Here is a 20522-nt window from a genome sequence, read left to right as displayed (position 1 = left end):
GAGTGGCAGTGACTCTCAAAGCCTCTTCCCCATCACCTGAAGATGCCTGGGAGGAACCTGGGACCATCTGCATGAAAAGTAGGGGCTCCGTCACTGGGCTCCGGTCCCTAGGAGACCCTCTCTCCAAGTCATCACGTACCACCTTCTCCCCTACAGCTGAATTCAAGTGTCGTCCAGGGCAGTTCCAGTGCACGACCGGGATCTGCACCAATCCAGCCTTCATCTGCGATGGGGACAACGACTGTCAGGACAACTCGGACGAGAACAACTGTGGTAAGGGTCCCAAGCCCTTTTTGGGACCAAACCTGTCTGGCGAAGTTTTATGTATGCATTTATTTGCTCCTTCTGTGTTTCACACACCCTGTTCCATCGAAGGTGACTTGTGACATTTCAGATAAAGCCTTTAAAACATGCAGTGTCTTATGAAAAAGTTAAGAACACAAACCATAAAATGCTAGGGTTGAGCAAGTTGGCCAGGATTATCTCGGAAATGACTGGAGATCTTTTTAAAAATAAATAAATAAATAAATAAATAAATAAATAAATAAATAAATAAATAAAGCATTTCTTTGAGCTAACCTGAGGGCATGGGGGAAACGCCCCTTACTCCCAAGCATCTTCCACTGCCCCGCTCCGCTATCCCTCACTGCCCTCGCTCCTCCCTTTCCTTAGGCTTTCAAGCAGTGGAGATGGTGGGAGCAGGGATGTGCAAGGAGAGAAAGAGGTTGAGGTTTTCCTTTCCCTTCCCTTCTTCCCTGTTCCATTTGTTAGACAAGTTCTTCGCCCCAGGGACGGGATCCAATCAGCCCCTAAGTACGACTCCACACTTCAGCGACAGAGGGGTTCAAAAGCGCTTTTATTGATTAATCAAGGTCTGGTCTCTTGAAAGGGCATTTCAGCAAAGTCAACAGACAAATATTCCACTTAATATTCCACTTAATTTGTATAGTGGAATTTGTAACAATACAAATCCAACACCCTGACGCTGTAGACAACAGTGTCAGGCTGTAAAACCTAGGAACCACAGCCCCAGAGTCCCGATCTGGCACTCTGGGTTTCCCTGGATGACAAACCCACCCACCCCCAACCACTGCTTCTTTAGAGGTCTCCCGAATTTGGTGCAGTTTTTCCCCAGGTTGAAATGTCTGTCCGAAAGCTTAGTTACTGGGTGTTTTTTGTTTTTGTAATTTTGACCTCACCCCTTTTCCCTTTGGCCCTGCCCATGACTAAAATGACCCCCGACCTCCCCCCCCCCCCCCCGCCGGCAAGAGCTTCTCCAAAATAGAATAGGCTGAAAGAGGATTCCCACCCCTGGCCTGGGGCATCACAGGAGAACTAGTTCTCCCAAAGCCTGCTGCCATTGCAATGAAACCCACAAAAATCAGCATCCAAAGTGAAAGCGTTTGCTCCTCTCTCCCTGAAAGCCGTTTCCCTTTCTGTCTCCCTTCCGGCAGAAGTCCACGTTTGCCTACCCAGTCAATTCAAATGTACCAACACCAATCGCTGTATCCCCGGCATCTTCCGCTGCAACGGGCAGGACAACTGCGGTGACGGAGAAGATGAGAAGGACTGTCGTAAGTCATGCTTGGAATGGAAGGAAGGATGTCACTTTCCCGTCTGCTCCCTGTGGGGGCCGATCAAAAGAACAGATGTCGTTTTATGATCAGTGCAGTAGGCATTAACTTTTTCCATTAATATATTGGCCTAAGATCTGTGGGACTATATATACACACACATACATACACGTATGCACATACAAATTACAAACACATATTCTGTGTTTTATGTGGGATTGTACACCCCATTTCTGCATTTGAGTATGAACATAAGAAGAGCCCTGATGCTGGATCAGACCGAGGGTCCATCTGGTCCAGCACTCTGTTCACACAGGGGCCGACCAGCTGTCGACCAGGGACCAACAAAGCAGGACATGGTGCAACAGCACCCTCCCACCCATGTTCCCCAGCAACTGGTGCACACAGGCTTACTGCCTCGGATACTGGAGGTAGCACATAACCATCAGAGCTAGTAGCCATAGTCTCCTCTCTCCTCTCTCATCTCACACTATTGCCCCGCTCGTGCTCTTCGCTCCTCTGATGCCATGTTTCTCACCTGCCCAAGGGCCTCTACTTCCCTTGCTCGGCTCCGTCCATTTTCTTCTGCTGCCCCTTACGCCTGGAACGCTCTTCCAGAACATTTGAGAACTACAAGTTCAATCGCAGCTTTTAAAGCTCAACTAAAAACTTTTCTTTTTCCTAAAGCTTTTAAAACTTGATGTTGTGCAGACTTCTACTGTTACTTTCTACTGTTAGTTTTTCCCTACCCTGTGCCTGCTTACCCTACCCTGTACCTGTTTGCATTCTCTTCCCCTCCTTATTGTTTTACTATGATTTTATTAGATTGTAAGCCTATGCAGCAGGGTCTTGCTATTTACTGTTTTACTCTGTACAGCACCATGTACACTGATGGTGCTATATAAATAAATAATAATAATAATAATAATTGATAGCCTTCTCCTCCAGGGATTTATCCAACCCCCTTTTAAAGCCATCCAAACTGGTGGCCATCACTACAGAATCACAGCGCCCTGATCAATGTCGAGCTGCGTATGAGCAAGCTTCCGTTACGGGAAGACCCTTTCCCGTTGGGCATTGTCTTCAGGTTCCCTTTTCTCTTGCAGCGGAAGTGACTTGTGCCCCGAACCAGTTCCAGTGCGCCATCACCAAGCGCTGCATCCCGCGGGTGTGGGTGTGCGACCGCGACAACGACTGTGTGGACGGATCTGACGAACCTGCCAACTGCAGTAAGGAGCTCCTATGCATTATGGGAGCCTGCCCCAAGGGTCTTTGGCCTGGGGAAGGAGAAATAGGCTGACTCAGCAGCCTCTGGCTAGGCAGCCTTGGTCTTCCTTTGTGCTTGAGAGGAGATAAACTTGCTTCTTTGCTGCTCAGTTAGCCTTAGACATACATTTATTTATTTATTTTATTTATTTAAGTATTTTTATGCTGCCATTCAGCCAAAAAAGGCCCTCACGGCGGCTTACAAAAGTCTTTCTTGACAGTCCCTGCCCACAGGCTTACAATCTAAAAGACATGACACAAAAGGAAAGGGGATTGGGAGGGAGGAGGAGGAGGAAAGCAAACTCAGGCACTACAATCTTAGTTGGAAAGTTCAGCAGTTACAGTTGGTAGCAGGAGGGAGGGGGCTCTGAGCTGGAGCTGGACCCAGGCACGGTGGAGAGGTGCCTGGCTGCTGCTTCCTCCCTCACTGGTGGCCTCTGCAGAGACAGTTGGTAGCAGGAGGGAGGGGGCTCTGAGCTGGAGCTGGACCCAGGCACGGTGGAGAGGTGCCTGGCTGCTGCTTCCTCCCTCTCTGGTGGCCTCTGCAGTTACAGTTGGTAGCAGGAGGGAGGGGGCTCTCAGCTGGAGCTGGACCCAGGCACGGTGGAGAGGTGCCTGGCTGCTGCTTCCTTCCTCTCTGGTGGCCTCTGCAGTTACAGTTGGTAGCAGGAGGGAGGGGGCTCTCAGCTGGAGCTGGACCCAGGCACGGATGCAGAAGATGTTACAACGTACTATGGCCTTAGCAAACCATGAGATTTCCAGCGGTTCATTTCACATTAGAGCCATCTGCAAGCACATGCTAGGAGCACGGATTTGCTCCCTTTGGCTCCAAATTGGAACTCTGTAGAGATTTGGTTGATGCAAATGGGCCATTCCAGGAAGTTCTGTCCGACCCATCTAGAACTTGCGTGGGGCTTGCTCTGCCCTCATGCACTTTGTTTTAATTTTGCTTAAATAAATCCCCAAATTCCACACTTTTACAAATATTAACAGGAATAGGTTCAGGTATGCATATTTTGTGTAAACGTGCTCATTTTTTACTATGAGAGCTCCTGCGAAGTTTAGAATTTCCTCCCCTGCAAGGAACAGAATTGTAACAGGAAAAAAAATCTGTGTATATCAGAGCTGCACATCTTTTTTGGACCAAACGTCCATATCTGAAGCCAGATGGGAGACCAGGGTCCACATACATACACCCCCACACACACTGAGACACATGTACTCTTCTCTCCCCTTCTCTCCTCCGCCCCACGTGCACACACACACACACACACACACACACACACACACACACACACACGGGAAACCCCGCCTGAGCGCGGGCTTTGCTTAGCTAGTGCTCGCACGAATAAGGGAACCCTGTCCTTATCTCCTCATCTCCCCATGATTCTGTGGACTGCACTGGGAGGGGCTGAGGAACCCACGTGGCGGGCAGGTTGTGCACGGCTGGTGTATGGGAAACACAGTGCTGTGCAGGTGTGACGGGAAGAAGGGCAGAAGGAATGGATGGCTCAAGGAAGTGCGGCCTGAGAGGATACAGGAAGATATTCAGGGCTTCAATGTTCTTCCCCTCTTCCCATCCCAAATCTGTGGAGCATTTTGAGAGCCAGTGTGGTGTAGTGGCTAGAGTGCCGGACTGGGAGTTGGGAGATCTGGGTTCTAGTCCCCACTTGGCCACAGACACCCACTGGGTGACTCTGGGCCAGTCACAAACTCTCAGCCCAACCCTTCTCACAGGGCTGTTGTTGTGAGGATAAAATGGAGAGGAGGAGGATTATGTCCACCGCTTTGGGTGCCTAAAGAAGGATATAAGTGAAATGAATAAATAATAAATAAATCACTGTCTAAACTTCTCAAGCTTATCTCCGCCTAGAACAATGGCTTTGAAACCCAAAGAAACCTGAAATTCCTCAAAAGCATCTTAGTGGTTCCCCAGTGAGAAGAACTGTTGTGGCAGACAAGCTGAAAGACCGCTTGCCCCGTACTGCTGATCGTTCCCTGCAAGCATAGTGGGAAAATTGGGGGATTCTGGGTGTGCTGCTGCTGCTGCTGCCGTTATTTTAATCCAAAGACCAGAGAAGCAGACTTAAGTTAGGGAAGATGGGGAACGGGAGGGGTGTGCGTGTGTCATTTACATGCTGCGGGCGGCCTTAATGGGAAACATTGGCCCTGTTCAGAAGATACTTTAAACCATGGTTTTAACCACAGTGAAGCCTTATTCACTGTGGTTAAAGCCATGGTTTAAAGTGTCATAGAATAGCAGTGTTGGAAGGGGCCTACAAGGCCATTGAGTCCAACCCCCTGCTCAATGCAGGAATCCACCCTAAAGCATCCCTGACAGATGCTTGTCCAGCTGCCTCTTGAAGGCCTCTAGTGTGGGAGAGCCCACAACCTCCCTAGGTAACTGGTTCCATTGTCGTACTGAACATTGTCTTCTGAACAGGGCCATTGCCTGCTGTGCCTTTCCTAATTTTGGGACGGACGGGTGCAGCTGGCCTCTGGTGGTGTTTAACCTCCGCAACCCTTTAAACGTTTCTCTTTTCCCTCTCCCAGCACAAATGAGATGTGGTTTGGATGAGTTCCGGTGCAAGGACTCGGGTCGGTGCATCCCAGCACGTTGGAAATGTGACGGGGAAGATGATTGCGGGGACGGCTCAGATGAGCCCAAGGAGGAGTGTGGTGAGTCGATGGCGCAGTCAGCTGGCTAGCTGAGCTGAGATAAACCAGGGCGGCCGACATGCTCCGTTTCCTGGACTTCCTTACGTTGAAGGAGCAAGGACTGCCGTGTTTCTCAGGCTTGGCGAGAGGGTCTCCATGATCACGCTGCACAAGGGAAGCACCACCCTGGGTTACCTATACGAGTCTAGATTAGGGGTGGGGGAGAATTTAGTTCAGTTCAGTTTTTTAATGCAAAGCTATCAAATTTGCCCTTCCCGAACCAATACATCGATTGAAACACGGTCGTCTTTTGGATATTTGCACCGCTCTGGATTTTGCAGTGAAGTTGGCTAGTTAAAACATGCATACAAAATGTGTATATTAGTGGGGAAAGTGCACGAGAATGTATATATTTGTGGAAATGACGTTAAAATGTGTTATATTAGGGGAATTGGCATGTAAACATGCATATAGTAGGGGAAATTGCATGCAAAAATACACAAACATTTGTATGCATGATTGTGGGGACTTTTTTAAAAAAAAGGCGAACAGATGCAGAAATGGGATGAGACAAACTTATAAGTGGAAAAATGAGAAACTCAACAAAACCAAAATTGCAAGGTTTGTCCCTCCTTAATCTAGATCAGATGTCCCAAGGTGAAGGGTTCTGTTCATTTACTCTTCTCATTAGCCCTGCAAACCCTACTCTTCTTTCCTTGCCAAGATAAAACATGTCAGTCAAACTGGAAATGACTAGGCTATTTGCCTAAGGTTCATCCAGGCTGTTCTGAGTTGAGTTCAGGGTTTGGGTGCCAAATCAACCTCTCTGGTACCCACAGACCCAGTGTGCTGCAGTTTAGACCGGTCCCTGCTAATCCGTTCAGTTAAAGCAGGAGTGGAGAATGTGTGGTCCTCCCGATGTGGTTGGACTGCAACTCCCATCAGCCCTAGACAGCATAGCCCATGGTGAGGGATGATGGGAGTTCCCACCTTCCCCATCCCTCAGCTAAAGGCATCACCTGTCTTCCTGCACCGAGTGCCAAGATGTCCCAATGTAAAAGCCGTCTAACCTTCCCTTTGCTAATGCCGTTCTCTTTCTGCCCTTTTCTCTTTCCTCTTCCCCACATTGCATCCTCCATTTTCAGACGAGCGGACTTGCGAGCCCTACCAGTTCCGCTGCAAGAACAACCGCTGTGTGCCCGGCCGCTGGCAGTGCGACTATGACAATGACTGTGGAGATAACTCGGACGAGGAGAGCTGCAGTATGTGCCCCCCCCCCCCAGCCCTACGCTCGGATAGCAGAAGCGTTTGCATGCGGAGAGGAAAATGGTTTCTTGGCTTTCCTAGCTCCACGTCCCCTTTTGGGTGGAGGAAGTAAAATGAGCCTTGCTTATGAGAACGGCAAGGAAAATGGCAGACATCAGGCATCCCTTGGAGGGCCTGGCAGGAAGAGTCACCTTGAGAGGGGGGAAACCGGCTGGTTTCAGGGCTCAGAGACTGCTTTTCACTCTAGTATAATTCTGAGAGAGGGGATTCCAGGAATCCCACAATAGAGTTGCTCTTCAGGTCATACACCCAAAAGCTGACCCAGGCAGCAACCTGTTTCTTCCTTGCCTACGCTGCCAGTTCTTGTGCCCATCTCAGCCTGGTAGTTGCAGGAAAAAGTCTGGCTTCTGTACGCCTTTCACCCCCCACCTCCAGCTTGTGTCAGCCTTTGGCAAGGCATTTACGAGGACTCGGTGCAGGATTTCACCAGGATCAGCTTTTATCACTCCACCCTGTATTGTCTTTCTGCCTACTTCTTGCCATCTACTGGATCGGAACATGGGGGGTGTTCTGTCCAGTGAGAAGTAGGGTTTTTCGAGGAAAGATTTCAGTGGGGCTGAACTAAGGGGCACCTCTCTTTATATTTACCATTATATTTACCATTGCAAACCATTATATTTACTCCTCACTCCACATCACCAATACTGGTCCGAAAGATGCCTCAGTTTTGGCACCTCTAAGCTGGGAGGGAATTTTGCACCCATTGATTGGTAGTACTGATTGTTTTGCTTAGTATCGGTTGCATAGGACAGAGGTGCACAATGTTTTCGGCCTCAAGGTCTGCATTGGGCAGTGCTAGGGGGCCGTATATGTGCGCGCTTGCAATGTACATGCACACTCAAACCTTGGTATTCCCTTGCTAGTTCTCATGAAGGAATCCCTGGGGGTTTTCTTATTATCGCTAGCAAGGGAATCCGTTCCTTATCTCCTATCTCTCATCAGAGATCTGGATTCCCTTGCTAGCACTAATGCGGGAAACCCCAGGCAGTGTCATTGCTGGCAATCTGGTGGGCCGCCAGAAATTGCTTGGTGGGCTACATGCGGCCCACGGGCCACACATTTTGCACCCCTGGTTTAGGATGAAAAAGGTGCCCCAGAAGAGAGCCGACAAGTAATAAAGGGAGGAAAAACTCACTGGCTGGCCTGTCATGGGATAATCACAGTCCTTGCAAGAGAACCGAGGGAGTTGGGTGCAGGAGAGCAGATGGTTCCCTATTTAAACTTTGGGCCTCCAGCAAGAATTTAGAAGTTTTAAGATGAATGACACTCCTCATCATCTCCCCCCGCCTCTCCCCCTGCCGGCCACCGCTGTAAAATCTAGAACGTGACTTCCTTTCGGTTCTCTCCCCCCCCCACTTTTTTCTCCGTACCACGTCGTGTAATTTGAGTTTGTGCCATTTCACCTCATCTTACGTTTTTCTCCATTTTCACACTGTCGTATCGGGGCTTGCAGAGGTAGGTTTCTGTCAAAAATATTTTTTTCCTTCCCCCCTTTAAAGCCTTAACTGTGTTGAAAGGGAAAGAAAAGAAGACGAAATGGTTTGGGGGTGTTCCATCTGCATTCCCATGTGTTTCTTCCTTCCTCCGCTGCCCCCCACCCCCACCCCCGCTGCCCCCAGCCAGGAATTGGATGGGGCAGGGTTTCTGCGTGTGATGCTTGCTTGGGCTCCCAGAGATCCACCCCCTCCGTATTCCCTCCTGCGGGACAAACCAGGCTGGATGACGGCTTTCCTGTTACCTTCTATGTCTTTTCTCTGCTTTTGTTGAATAAAGTATTTGGGGAAATAGTACACGAATGTCCCCCACCTTAGCCCCAGTAGAGTGAAGCAGAAGGCTGTGGCAAAGCTCCGAGCACAAGTCCAGTTTCTCCTTAAATCGTCTTTCCATTGCAAAGGGGCACTGAGCGGGGCTGGCCATGGCAAACTTTGTGAGCGGGTGGGAGCACCTGGAAGACCACAAACCTGGACCACCACAAAACAAAGGGCAACAGACTTGAGAGAAGGGCTGTAGCTCCTGCTTTGCGTTGCAGAAGATCGCAGGTTCGATCCTCAGCGTTTCCAGGTGAGGCAGGAAAAACTCCTGCCTGAGCCACTGCCAGTCAGTGTGGACAATACTGGAGGAGACAGACTAAGAGTCTGATTGACTATAAGGCAGCTTCCTATGTTCCACTGCTGGGACTCATAGTTGAGAGACAGGGCAGCTGGGGCAGCTAGAAGCTGCTGGTGTAGACAGCGGGGTTTGATGCAGCCAGGAACCACGATTGCACCACGGTCTTCTCTCCTCACCCCCTGCTATTCCTCTGTGGCTTCTCCTGCCTTCTCTTCCTTGTTGTGTTGCAGTCAAGAGTATGCTTCATTAGAATCGCAAGGCTGCTTATGCCTGCCCCTTGGTGATGCACTGGGAAAAGCATCGGCAGGGTTTAACCCTTGAACGATACAGTAGGCATCACCCCCCTCCGCCCTGTGTGCACTGAGTCCTTCTGGCTCAACTCCCAATGCCTTCCCTTTGCCTACAGAACCCAGGCCTTGCTCTGAAAGCGAGTTCTCGTGCGCCAACGGGCGTTGCATCGCAGGCCGCTGGAAGTGTGACGGGGACCACGACTGCGCCGATGGCTCTGATGAGGTAAGCCGCGAGTGGCCCAAGAGATGTGGGCAGGATGACGTGGCACTTGGGCCTGCTGTGACTTCCTGGGCGGGGCGGGGGGGAGAGCAAACGTGGTGAGGTTAACTGTGAAAGGTGTGCAATTTAATTTGAACTTAACTTAATTTGAAAGCTGCTGCTGATTCATTGGATTGTCCACTAATCAGCTTGAACGACTGTAAATAAACTGAAGGCTAATTTATTAGAATGCCTGCAGAATAAAAGCATGGAGCAACACTTTTTTAAAAAAAACAGTCTCGTAAGAGAGGAAGAACTGGGACCAGAAATGTTAAAATTAAAATTGAGTCACTGATTGACAGAATTATTAACCACTCAGAAAAGCTGCCTAGGGGGCAGGGGTATTTTCTTTGATGGAAACGAGATGTCCATTTTAAGACTCATAAGATTGATTTACTGAGATTTCTTTCATTAATTAATCAACTGCATCTTTATACATTTTCACGTGAGTAAAGACAAGAGTTCTGTTGTACACACAGGCAGCAGCAGGCGTCTTCGTAGTAGAAACTTTCCTTTCTGTATATGTTGTCACATTGTGTTGGTACCCAAACAGGCTTCTTTTGCTTTTTGACGTGTCTTATCATATTATGACCATTATTTTCTCAAGCCTATGGATGAGTAACGTATCTTTTTCCATTGTTCAAATGAAGTTCTTGCTTTTAGACGTACGTGACCATTATTTGGCAACCTTTAACGGGTCAGTTGACCCAATTCCTTTTAGCAGGTCAAACGCCCAACCCTTTGGGGGTGGGAGGGACCACGGCTCGGTGGCAAAGCACACGTATTGCACACAAAAGGTCACATTGCCGCTGTTAGGAAAGACAATACTGGGCTAGATGGACCAGTGGTCTGACTCCGCATGAACCTACCCGTACACTACACTCAACATCTAAGGTCTTCCTCCGGGGGCTTACTCTGAGGGAAGCTCGGAGGATGGCAACAAGGGAGAGGGCCTTTTCAGTGGTGGCCCCTCCGTTATGGAATGATCTCCCTGATGAGGCTCGCCTGGCGCCAACATTGTTATCTTTTCAGCGCCAGGCCAAGACTTTTCTCTTCTCCCAGGCATTTAACAGCATATGCTGAGTTTTTAAAATGACTCCAGAATAGTTGCTTTAAATGGATATTGTCTGTTTTTGTTTGTATTTTATGCTTTTTATAGTTTTAAATTTTGTATATTTGTTTTTAATGTGTACCGTTTTTAACTTTCGTAAATCGCCCAGAGAGCTTCGGCTGTGGGGCGGTATATAAATGTAATAAGTAAGACATAACCATAATAAGGCAGCTTCAGATTTCTGACCTCAAAAGAGCCTGCCTGGGATTGGCTAACCCTGCTGCCTTTCCTCCCCCCCCCCCCCCCCGCAGAAAGAATGCAAGCCCCGCTGTGAGCAAGACCAGTTCCACTGCAAGAGCGGCCACTGCATCCCGCTGCGATGGCGCTGTGACGCTGATGCGGACTGCATGGACGGCAGCGACGAGGAGGACTGTGGCACCCGGGGTAACGGCCCTCATGCACCCTGGGAAGCGATGATGAGACAGACGGGCTTCGTTCTGTTCCAAGCCTGGTGTGAGGCCTCCGGGCTGAGACAACAGGCGCAGAGGGGGAACCTGGAGGAGGGAAATGTTGGCATACCTGTAAGGGTGCGCCTTACGAGGATGTCCTCATTCCCCACCCCCAAGGAATATCCTTGGCAATCAGGGGTGGGGCTGGCTCCAGGACTTTGCTGGGCAAAGGGTCCTTTTGTGGGCCTTCTTGTCTCTCAGTGGACTCCAACATTGGGTGACCATATGAAAAGGAGGACAGGGCTCCTGTATCTTTAACAGTTGCATAGAAAAGGGAATTTCAGCAGGTGTCATTTGTGGAGAACCTGGTGAAATTCCCTCTTCATCACAACAGTTAAAGCTGCAGGAGCTATACTAGAGTGACCAGATTTAAAAGAGGGAAGGGCACCTGCAGCTTTAACTGTTGTGATGAAGAGGAAATTTCACCACGTTCCCCATATATACAAATGACACCCGCTGAAATTCCTTTTTCAATACAACTGTTAAAGATACAGGAGCCCTGTCCTCCTTTTCATATGGTCACCCTACTCCAACAGCAGCGTTCCAAGCTGTGCTGGGTGGCAGTAGTGTAGACACAGTGATCCAGAGTGACACCAGGGACATTGTGAGTAACGGAAAGGGTGACCCGATCCAGTCCCTGCTTGGAGTTCCTGGCCCAAGCCAGAATTTAAGGGGTGCGTGTGTGCTTAGGCTAGGCATTCGCAGTGGGCCCTGGCAGCCGCGGTCTAAGGATGCCAGCTGCGAAGCCCAGCCGTGATCAGCTTGTAGATGCAGGGCATTGGTTGCAGCAGCCTTCAACAATCAGTCCATCAAGTTTATGATGACAAACAGCCAGCATGTCCGAACGAATGCACAACAAAATACAGTGAAAAACAACAACTGTAAAACAGAGTTAAAATTGAGAGATTAAAAGTCAAAATATAAAGCACCAACAGGAGAAACCCATCTGTAGAATGTTTCACAATGTTAATTTATCACCTGTCCGCAATAGTTTATGGCTGCTGCACAAAATCCAGCCACTTTAGCTGTGACCTGAAAGTTCAGGTCTGACAAGAGATACTCTTAAGTCGAATTCATCCGGCCTACCTGGGATTTTTTTTGTATGAGTGGGGTTATAAGAGAGGATCTGAGGGCTTGATCAAAGTTACGTTGAAATAGGATGTGACCCACGGTCTCTACTTCTCCCATCTCACACAGGCAAGGGGGGGGGCCTTCAGGTTTAAAACCCTCTGGTTTTACCCACAGCTTAGATGGGGTTCTCAGTGCGTGCAGCCCCACACACTTTGTGTTCAGGGAAAGGCCTGTTGCTGATACGCTCTGCCTGCTTTGCAGTGCGGACCTGTCCCCTGGATGAGTTCCAGTGCAACAACACCCTGTGCAAGCCATTGGCCTGGAAGTGTGACGGTGAAGACGACTGCGGGGACAACTCGGATGAGAACCACGAGGAATGCTGTGAGTGTCCCCATCGTCTTGGCGAGCTCCTCCTTCCCCCTGCCTCTTCCTACCTCTTGCTGTCAGCTGACTGGCTCAGGGGCTCAAAGGGGGCTAGTGCTCCGCCCAGTATTTGGCTTGGTTTCTCGCTAAGCTTCGTCAGCCCATCCAGGTGGAGCTCTGTGCTTCCTTCCCCCAATCTCCGGGCCCTCCCTTGGCTTCCAGTGGGGAACACGGCACGGTGTTGGTGGGGTGTGGGTGTGTCCGTGTCCAGGGATTCCCAGAACTGGAACTCGAAAAGGACTAGAGACCCTCAAGGGAAGAGCTTCTGCTGGGGGCGTCCTTGCCTTTGGGGAGAGCAGCAATGTTGGGAACACGGCAGCATTCCTGATGAAGGCTTGGCTGATCCTTGACAGGGGCCCACTTTAGTGTACGTTATTACACATCCTGTAAATATGATATATTATAAAAATGAGTCAAAAGCAAACTAGTAAGAAGTGTTGTAGCGGTTAGAGTACTTTCCCAAATTCTCATATGCCAAGGGGTAGGTTTAGCCTTGTGAAGAGCGCAGACTGAAGGGGGGAGGGATCTAATAGCATTTTTCAAGTACCTAAAGGGTTGTTACATTAGAAGAGGGACACAACCTGTTCTCTGTCATCCAAGACTGTAGGAGGCGAAATAATGGGCTTAAGTCACGGGAAGGCAGATTTCGGCTGAATATCAGGGAAAACTTCCTAATGAGTAGTCAGATGATAGAAGTGATGTACAGAGCAGTCAGACGATGGGACAAACTGCTTAAGGAGGTGGTGGGCCCTCCGTTGCTAGAGGCATTCAAGCGGAGACTGGACAGCCATCTGTCAGGGAGGCTTGAAACCAGGTTCCTGCACTGAGCAGGGGGAAGTTGGACTCGATGGTCTAAATGGCCCCTTCCCAATGCGTCCTCTATCAATATTACTTGATGATGCACAATGACGTGCACAAGAAGAATGTTTCGAGGGCTCTGAGCACCAGCGCCCAGGAAAAACAACAACAATACCCAGCTGTCCTCTAGAGTCTTACGAACTCCTTCCTGAGCATTTTCTCCAAAGCTGGTATTCGGGGGCGGAGGGGTGTGGGGATGGGGGCATAGAGCCTGCCTCGCCAGCTGCCTCTGCTTCCCCTGGGTCACTGTCGTCCTCGTGCCTTTCTGGGCTGGCTCCGGCTCCTATGCTCACGCTGACCCTTTGTTCCTGTTTGCCGGAGCAGTGAAATTCCAGTGCCCCCCCAACAGACCGTTCCGCTGCAAGAACGACCGCGTGTGCCTGTGGATCGGCCGCCAGTGTGACGGCATTGACAACTGTGGGGACGGGACTGATGAGCAGTTTTGTGGTGAGTTCCTCTGCCTCCCCCTACCGTGAAACATGTAGAATCTTCCCAAGCTCCTCTTCCCACCCACCCACCCCCACACACCAGAGGCTTTCCAGTCACCCCTCCAATTCTAGATCCCTAGTCCTATCGTTGTTTTATAGCTGACGAGAGCAGAAGCCATAGAGCAGCGAAATCAATGTTTCTAAGTCTCTTCCGAGAGTTCAGGCCTGTTTTTCTCCTGGATTAAAACTGGAGTTGATCCTCACTCTTAAACTCCTAGTAGTTGGCCTCCAGAATGGCCTCCAGGTTGAGGAACCTGCCCACCCACGCACCCCCGGCTTCCCGCAGGTGTGAGTGTACCAAGTGTGCCTCCTGATGAGGGCCGGCGCTACCATTAGGCCAACTAAGCAGCCGCCTAGGGTGCAGACCTCAGAGGGGCACAGTACTGACCTTTAAGGGTCACCGTTTCATACAAATTAGCTGTTTTAAGAAAAAACGTAGTAAGGTCAAGTTTTTTGCTTTACATTTTTTCTACAAAACATCTGTTCTTAGGGGGTGCGTGTTTGTGCAAGTAGCTCGCCTTGCCCAGGGCGCAAAATAGTCTCGCACCAGCTCTGCTCCCGATTGGAGAGAGGAGAGCCCAGAGCAGTGACTCCTGCAGGTTTGCAACACGGAGTATCCTCTGTGGGTGGGTTACTCTGCTCCATCTCGGTATCTGGGGTGATTGAGTAATCCAGTCATGTCTGCTGTGGGGATGTTATTTTACGGTTTCACCATCCTGGAGGGTGTCTTCACGGTGCCGTGTCCCTTGGAAACCCCGCGGCTTCCCTTCTCCAGGGTGGCATCGGGTAATCTTGACATCGAGGAGGGAGCGCAGAGTTTCTGGCAGGCCATCCAGGGACCAGAGCTGCCCCTGCCCTCTTCCTGGTGGAAGGTGACCCATCGCAGGTCGCCTTCCATCAAGCAATGCCCGGCCACACCTCTGCGGCAACTCCGGAGAGAGGCGAGGGGTTGTCTTGAGGCCGTCCTGCATGTCCTCGCCTCACTCTGGAGAACATAGTTGGGTTAAGTCCCCGACTTTTTTTCTTCGCAGCTTCTGTGGAAAGCCCCGGGGTGGATGTGCGATTGCAGCGGTAGCTTATAATTGATGCTGTGCTAATGTGCACCCCCCCCCAGGGCTTTCTGAGCATTTAGACAGCCCCCTGGTCTTTTTTGGGGGTGAAAGAGAGAATGAAAGAAATAGGCAGAGAAATGGTGAGTTCAGTGCTTCTCCCTGTGTCACCCCTGCGACCTCGTAGATTCGCCAACCGCCAGGCCCAGGAGCTGCAGCCATGAGAAGAACGAACTTCTCTGCAAGAACGGGAAATGCATCAGCGCTGAGCATCGCTGCAACTTCTTTGACGACTGCGGAGACGGGTCTGACGAGGAGCGTTGCTCGCAGGGTGAGGGGGCGAATCTGTGGAAGTAGTGACCGCCTTGCCGGGAGCAGAGGAATTGTTAGTGGGCCTGTGTGGAGGGGGGTGGGCGGGGCGAAGGGGGAGCATTGGAAGCCAGGCGTGACGAGTCCCAGCCTGGAACTCTGTGTGGTTTGGGAGATCACAGCCGTGCTGCCCGCTCTGCCGCCACCTGCCTCTCCAGCTGGTGCCGCCTGATGCAGGATTTGTCTGTCCCCGTTTTCTGCCTGCAGATCCCAAGTATGGCTGTCAAACCAATGTGACCATGTGCGGCGATGAAGCCAAATGTATCCAGACCCACTCTTCTGTCTACTGCACCTGCCGCAGCGGCTTCCAGAAAGTGGCGGACAAGAATTCCTGCCAAGGTAATGGGCCCAGGGACGGTTCCCGTCAGGGCCAGATGCTGGCCAGTCCCATGACCATACGGCAGAGTCACCTCAAACACTCCCTGTAATGCCCACAGAGAAACGTGTCAGGCCTAAGGCAAAACCATCAGCCCCAAAGTCCACCAGGCGCATTGTAGAGATGTGCAGAAACCCAGTGGGGATTTTTTTCTAAACTTCATCAAAATGCGTTGTCTCCCCCGTCCCGTCCCCCCCGGACATGTGCTTCCTGTAGCAGGAAGGAAACCTCTAAAGTTGCCTTGAAATGTTGCCTCAGACCCAACTTTGCTGATTTCTCTGGTGTACCTAGAAGCTACAGTTTGAACATACAGCATTAGAAATTATTTGTTCATTAAGAGTATTTTTATGCCACTCCTCGGCCAAAACGGCTCCCAGAGTGGCTTAAAAATAATAAAAGAAGAGAGTCCCTGCCTACAGGCGTACAATCGAAAAAGACACGACATGCAAGGAAAACGGAATGGGGAGGGGTGAGGAAAAAGAGAGTTCTTTCAGCAGTGCTGGTGGAATGGCGTTGCTTTCGTCCTCTCATCTCCCTCAGCGCATTCTTGTCAATGTTATTAGCTCTGGGATTGAAGAGCAGCTTTTAAGTATATTAAATAAATAAAGTACGGGAATCACATCAAATGAAAGCGAGGAGTTCATAGTTCCAGGGGAGGGTGGGGGACCGGCAATGTAGCTGATGGAAGGCAGGAAGGCTGCTAGGCAGAACTTCTGCTGATGGGCATCATCCAGCTGGTTGATGGTGCTGGCAGTCTGCCCAGAGTACAGCGAATGTCATTTGAGCCTGCCGTTAGGCTTGACACTATTCATCCCAGCTCCCTGGCTCATGGCAGTGACCACGGACAAGTCAATTTTTGCAATCCACTCTTAAGCGGTACATTAACATCTGATTGGCAGGGGATGGGGATGGGGACAGGGAGAGCAGCAGGAGAGGAAACATACCAGAGGCTGGCATTCAAGGGTTGGAGTTATTTTGGGTTTCAGAGCACCCTCCCAAGCAGTGGTGCTTCTTCTCCTTCTTCTTCTTCTCCTCCTCCTTCTCCTCCTTCTCCTCCTTTTTCGTGATTGATGATGACGATGGAAGAACAGTGCCTACAACAATAGCTTCTTTCTGTGGGGCCTATACAAAACCGTTTCCAAAAGACAGATCCGTCTTGCAGCCTCACAACCTAACTGTAGGACAAGCAGGCTGGGAGGGGGAAAGAAGACACAAGAGAGCAGAGGTTTTAATGGAAGGGGTGTCTACGACATCTTTGGCCAGGGCGCTCTTTCCCCCTCCCTCCATTGACTTGAATCGAGGGAGGCTCAGAAGGTGGAAGAGGTGGCATGTGGCGGGTCGCGCAAGGGGCTTCAGGGGGCTTGGCGGGCACTAGTATACCTACAGGCACCGTTTTGCTGACCCCTGGAGGAATTGCACCAAAAAACACTTTCTTAGAAGAAAACAATATGCTAGGATTGATCCCCGAACTGTTGTTTATACCATGACCCCAAAATCTCTTTCCTGAATATTTAACACTCCCATTCAGAACCCATCATTTGAATGTTTATGTGCAGCCAGGACTATTTTGTCTCAGTGCGGGTGGAAGAGGCGAGGAATATATTATTCTCTCCCAGTGATGTCACAGGCACTATCCAATAGGTAGCTGTAACAGCCACACAGAATTCTCTTACGCAAGTACTAATATTGCATTTCTGGGGTGTTTCTGCTTTTTGCATGGACTTCTTTAATTGCTTTAGCAAGTTTGACCAAAGATTTTGTCAGCACGGGGGGCAGGGGGAACCAATTGCAGGAAAGCATCTTTCTACAATGCTGCCTCCAGATCTCTGAAAAGTTATTGTCTGTACTGTAGCTTCAGTTGTTTGTATCTGATTTCTTAAAATAAGGTTTTTATTGAAGATTTTCATATATTCAACATATCTCAAACATTATAATATAGTATAGTATAATATAATATATCTCCCTCCCTCCTCTAAATGAATAATAATAATAATAATAATAATGAAAACAATGGAGTGAAGCTTATTGCCCTTATTACATTTTTAAATTCTTTATTTTATTGTAACTTTACTATGAATTTATTCTTTATCGGAAATTTCATACCATTTATACAGTCCATATATCCCTAGCTGTGTTCGACACATACGTCAACATCTCAGAATCAGTTGTGTGTGAAATGAAGAGTCGGAAGCGACTGAACGAATAAACAACAACTTGTAACTTATGTGTGTTGCTTTTTCACAAACTGCAGTAGACCATATGTTCTTATGCCATGCCTCTTTGTCAAAATGATCCAAATTTTTCCGCTGTTGAACTATTGTTTGTCTCGCAGCTGCTATTAATAAAGTTACTAATTGTTTAGCTACAATAGGTTCATTTTTATTATAATACCAGGATAATAAAATTAATTCTGGGGTACAATGAATATATTCCTTTGTTATCTGCAATAATTCCTGATGCACCATATGCCAAAACTGTTGAACCCGCGGGCATTCCCACCAGAGGTGCTGGTATCAGATAACCCCGTTTGTATCGGATAACCTTATTCCTTTGTCTCCCTTGCTCCACGCAGACATCAATGAATGCCTGAACTTCGGCATTTGCAGCCAGCTCTGCAACAACACAAAAGGCTCGTACATGTGCACTTGTGCGAAGAACTTCATGAAGACCCATCAGATGTGCAAGGCAGAAGGTACCAGCACTTTCAATGGGGGGCGGGGGAGCTTGATCCCAGTTGTAATGCAGCTTTGGGGACTTCATGTATGCATGCCTGTGTATCCATACACGTACATGTACTTCTGGTATTTAACAGACACGCATTGCTTGGCATCGCGTGCCACTCTGTTGTCCATCAAGCCATCATCTCCAGTCTTAGGCTGCCTCACGGAAACCCCCCCCCCCCATCACAGCCTGTCTTTTCTTTTATCTGATCATGGCAGAACTAGGCATGAAGCCGGGATAGGTGATGGTGATGGGGGCGAAAGCTGGCTGAGGACATCGACTTCCTCTCAATGGGAGTCAGTGAAGTCAGGTTTTCTCCTTGCTCACCACGGAAGGAACTCCAGTGATTAATTTCAGTAGGAGGGAACCAAAGGCATGCTTAATTCTGTCATTGGCAACGCCAGCTGCTGGGAGGGCTGAATAAGTTTACAGGCTTACAGTCTAAAAGACACGACACAAAAGGAAATGGGATTGGGAGGGAGGAGGACAAAGGCAAAACGGAGGCACCTGTTTTTAGTTTGAAAATTCTTATAGGTGTTCCTTATGGCAGGAAAGGGTGAAACAAGCTCCCTGCAGCTGTTCCTTCTCTGGCCGATGTATGGGGTCAGGTTAGTTTACCCCTTGCTGGGATGTTTATCCTAGGAGTCAGTGGGGTGCCGCCCCCCAGTGGCCCTTGGTTCTCTGGCTGATGGATATTGGCCTCTTATTTCTAACTACACTATTTCCCCTTGACGACAGTGTCTCCTTACATGACCTTCCTCTCCTCTGGCTTGTTCGTGGCTCTCGTTTTGAGAGTCCCAGACAGGGTTGCACTCAGTTTGGGATTTGTCCTGTGAAAGCTCAGGGTGGCTGCAACTTGGGCTGGTAGGCCAGCTGAAGAAGATGGACCTTGCGTCATTCTAGTGACATCCAGGCAGATTATTGTAAGGCGCTCTCAAAGACAGTACCAAACGCAGCTGGTTTCAAATGCAGCCACTGAAGTGCTGGTAGGTGCCAGGTGCTCAGATCAGGTGACACCTTGATTGTACCAGTTACGCAGGTTGTCAGAGCATTTCTGGGGCCAAATTAAAGTGCTGATAATAAGCCCTTAAAGTCCTAAATTGTTGGGGCCCAGGTTACTTGAAGACCTGCTTCTAGCCATTCCTGTCTCCCTGCGTTCTGTGATGGGCATTTCTTGTTAATCTATCTGTAGGAGCAATTGGGCTGGCAGGCATGAGGAACAGGGCCTTCTCAGAAGCAGCTCCTTGCTTGTGGAACTCTGCGCCAATTGATGTTTGCCATCATTACAGGCCTTCTAGCAGGCCTAAAGATTCTTCTGTTTATCTTGGCCTATAACTGACTGAGGACTCTGCTGTGACCAGTGTCTATATGGTGCCCTTTGGTTGTAACTGTTAATTTTGATCTTCTGTTTTTATCATTGCTTATAAGGTAGTAGTAGTAGTGATAATAATAATAAATAAATAAATAAATAAATAAATAAATAAATAAATAAATATCCCGCCTTTTTCCTAGTACTGAGACTCAAGGCGGTTTACAAAATTAAAACATAAATATAAATTTTAAAAGTTAAAATAGAATTAAACCTACAGTAAAATTAAAAACACATTAAGAGTTTTAAAAACTGTAACAAGTTAAAAGGGGGGGGGATCCAATACATTAAAATAGGTCCAGTATAGTTCCAAAAACCTGCTGAAACAAAAAGAGTTTTTCTGCCTCTGAAACTGTAGCACAGAGGGAGCCAGCCTGGCCCCCCTAGGAAGGGAGTTCCAGAGCCTTGGAGCAGCCACGGAGAAGGCCCTCTCCCGTGTACCCATCAGGTGTGCCTGGGAAGTTGGTGGTTCAGCCTAAAAGGCAGCTCATAAAGGGATGGAGAGCCAGTGTGGTTTAGTAGCTAAAATGTTGGACTGGGAGTTGGGAGATCCGGGTTCTAGTCCCCACTCATCCATGGAAACCCACTGGGTGACTTTGGGCCAGTCACAGACTCTCAGCCCATCCCACCTCACAGGGTTGTTGCTGTGAGGATAAAAATGGAGAGGAGGATTATGTACGCCGCCTTGGATTCCTTGGAGGGGAAAAGGTGGGCTATAAATGCAACAAGAGAGCGCCTTCTCCCCACCAACCTGCC

The 20522-nt window shown here is 49.2% G+C and overlaps 1 protein-coding gene across 4 annotated transcripts in view; it reads left to right on the top strand.

The window, feature by feature from the left end:
• The window catches only part of LRP1 (LDL receptor related protein 1), a 360219-nt gene that overhangs the window by 322710 nt on the left and 16987 nt on the right, over nt 1-20522 (top strand). For all 4 annotated transcript variants that reach the window (XM_063119223.1, XM_063119221.1, XM_063119222.1 and 1 more), the window contains 12 exons: nt 157-273; nt 1455-1574; nt 2681-2803; nt 5394-5519; nt 6644-6760; nt 9340-9446; nt 10845-10977; nt 12375-12494; nt 13719-13841; nt 15119-15262; nt 15508-15639; nt 18249-18368. In XM_063119223.1, the coding sequence (XP_062975293.1) occupies nt 157-273; nt 1455-1574; nt 2681-2803; nt 5394-5519; nt 6644-6760; nt 9340-9446; nt 10845-10977; nt 12375-12494; nt 13719-13841; nt 15119-15262; nt 15508-15639; nt 18249-18368 (1482 nt within the window). The remainder of the gene's footprint in view (nt 1-156; nt 274-1454; nt 1575-2680; nt 2804-5393; nt 5520-6643; nt 6761-9339; nt 9447-10844; nt 10978-12374; nt 12495-13718; nt 13842-15118; nt 15263-15507; nt 15640-18248; nt 18369-20522) is intronic.

The sequence above is a fragment of the Elgaria multicarinata genome, chromosome 3 (assembly GCF_023053635.1).
Source record: "Elgaria multicarinata webbii isolate HBS135686 ecotype San Diego chromosome 3, rElgMul1.1.pri, whole genome shotgun sequence".
NCBI classification, from domain to species: Eukaryota; Metazoa; Chordata; class Lepidosauria; order Squamata; family Anguidae; genus Elgaria; species Elgaria multicarinata.
This window is presented reverse-complemented; position numbering and strand designations above follow the sequence as displayed.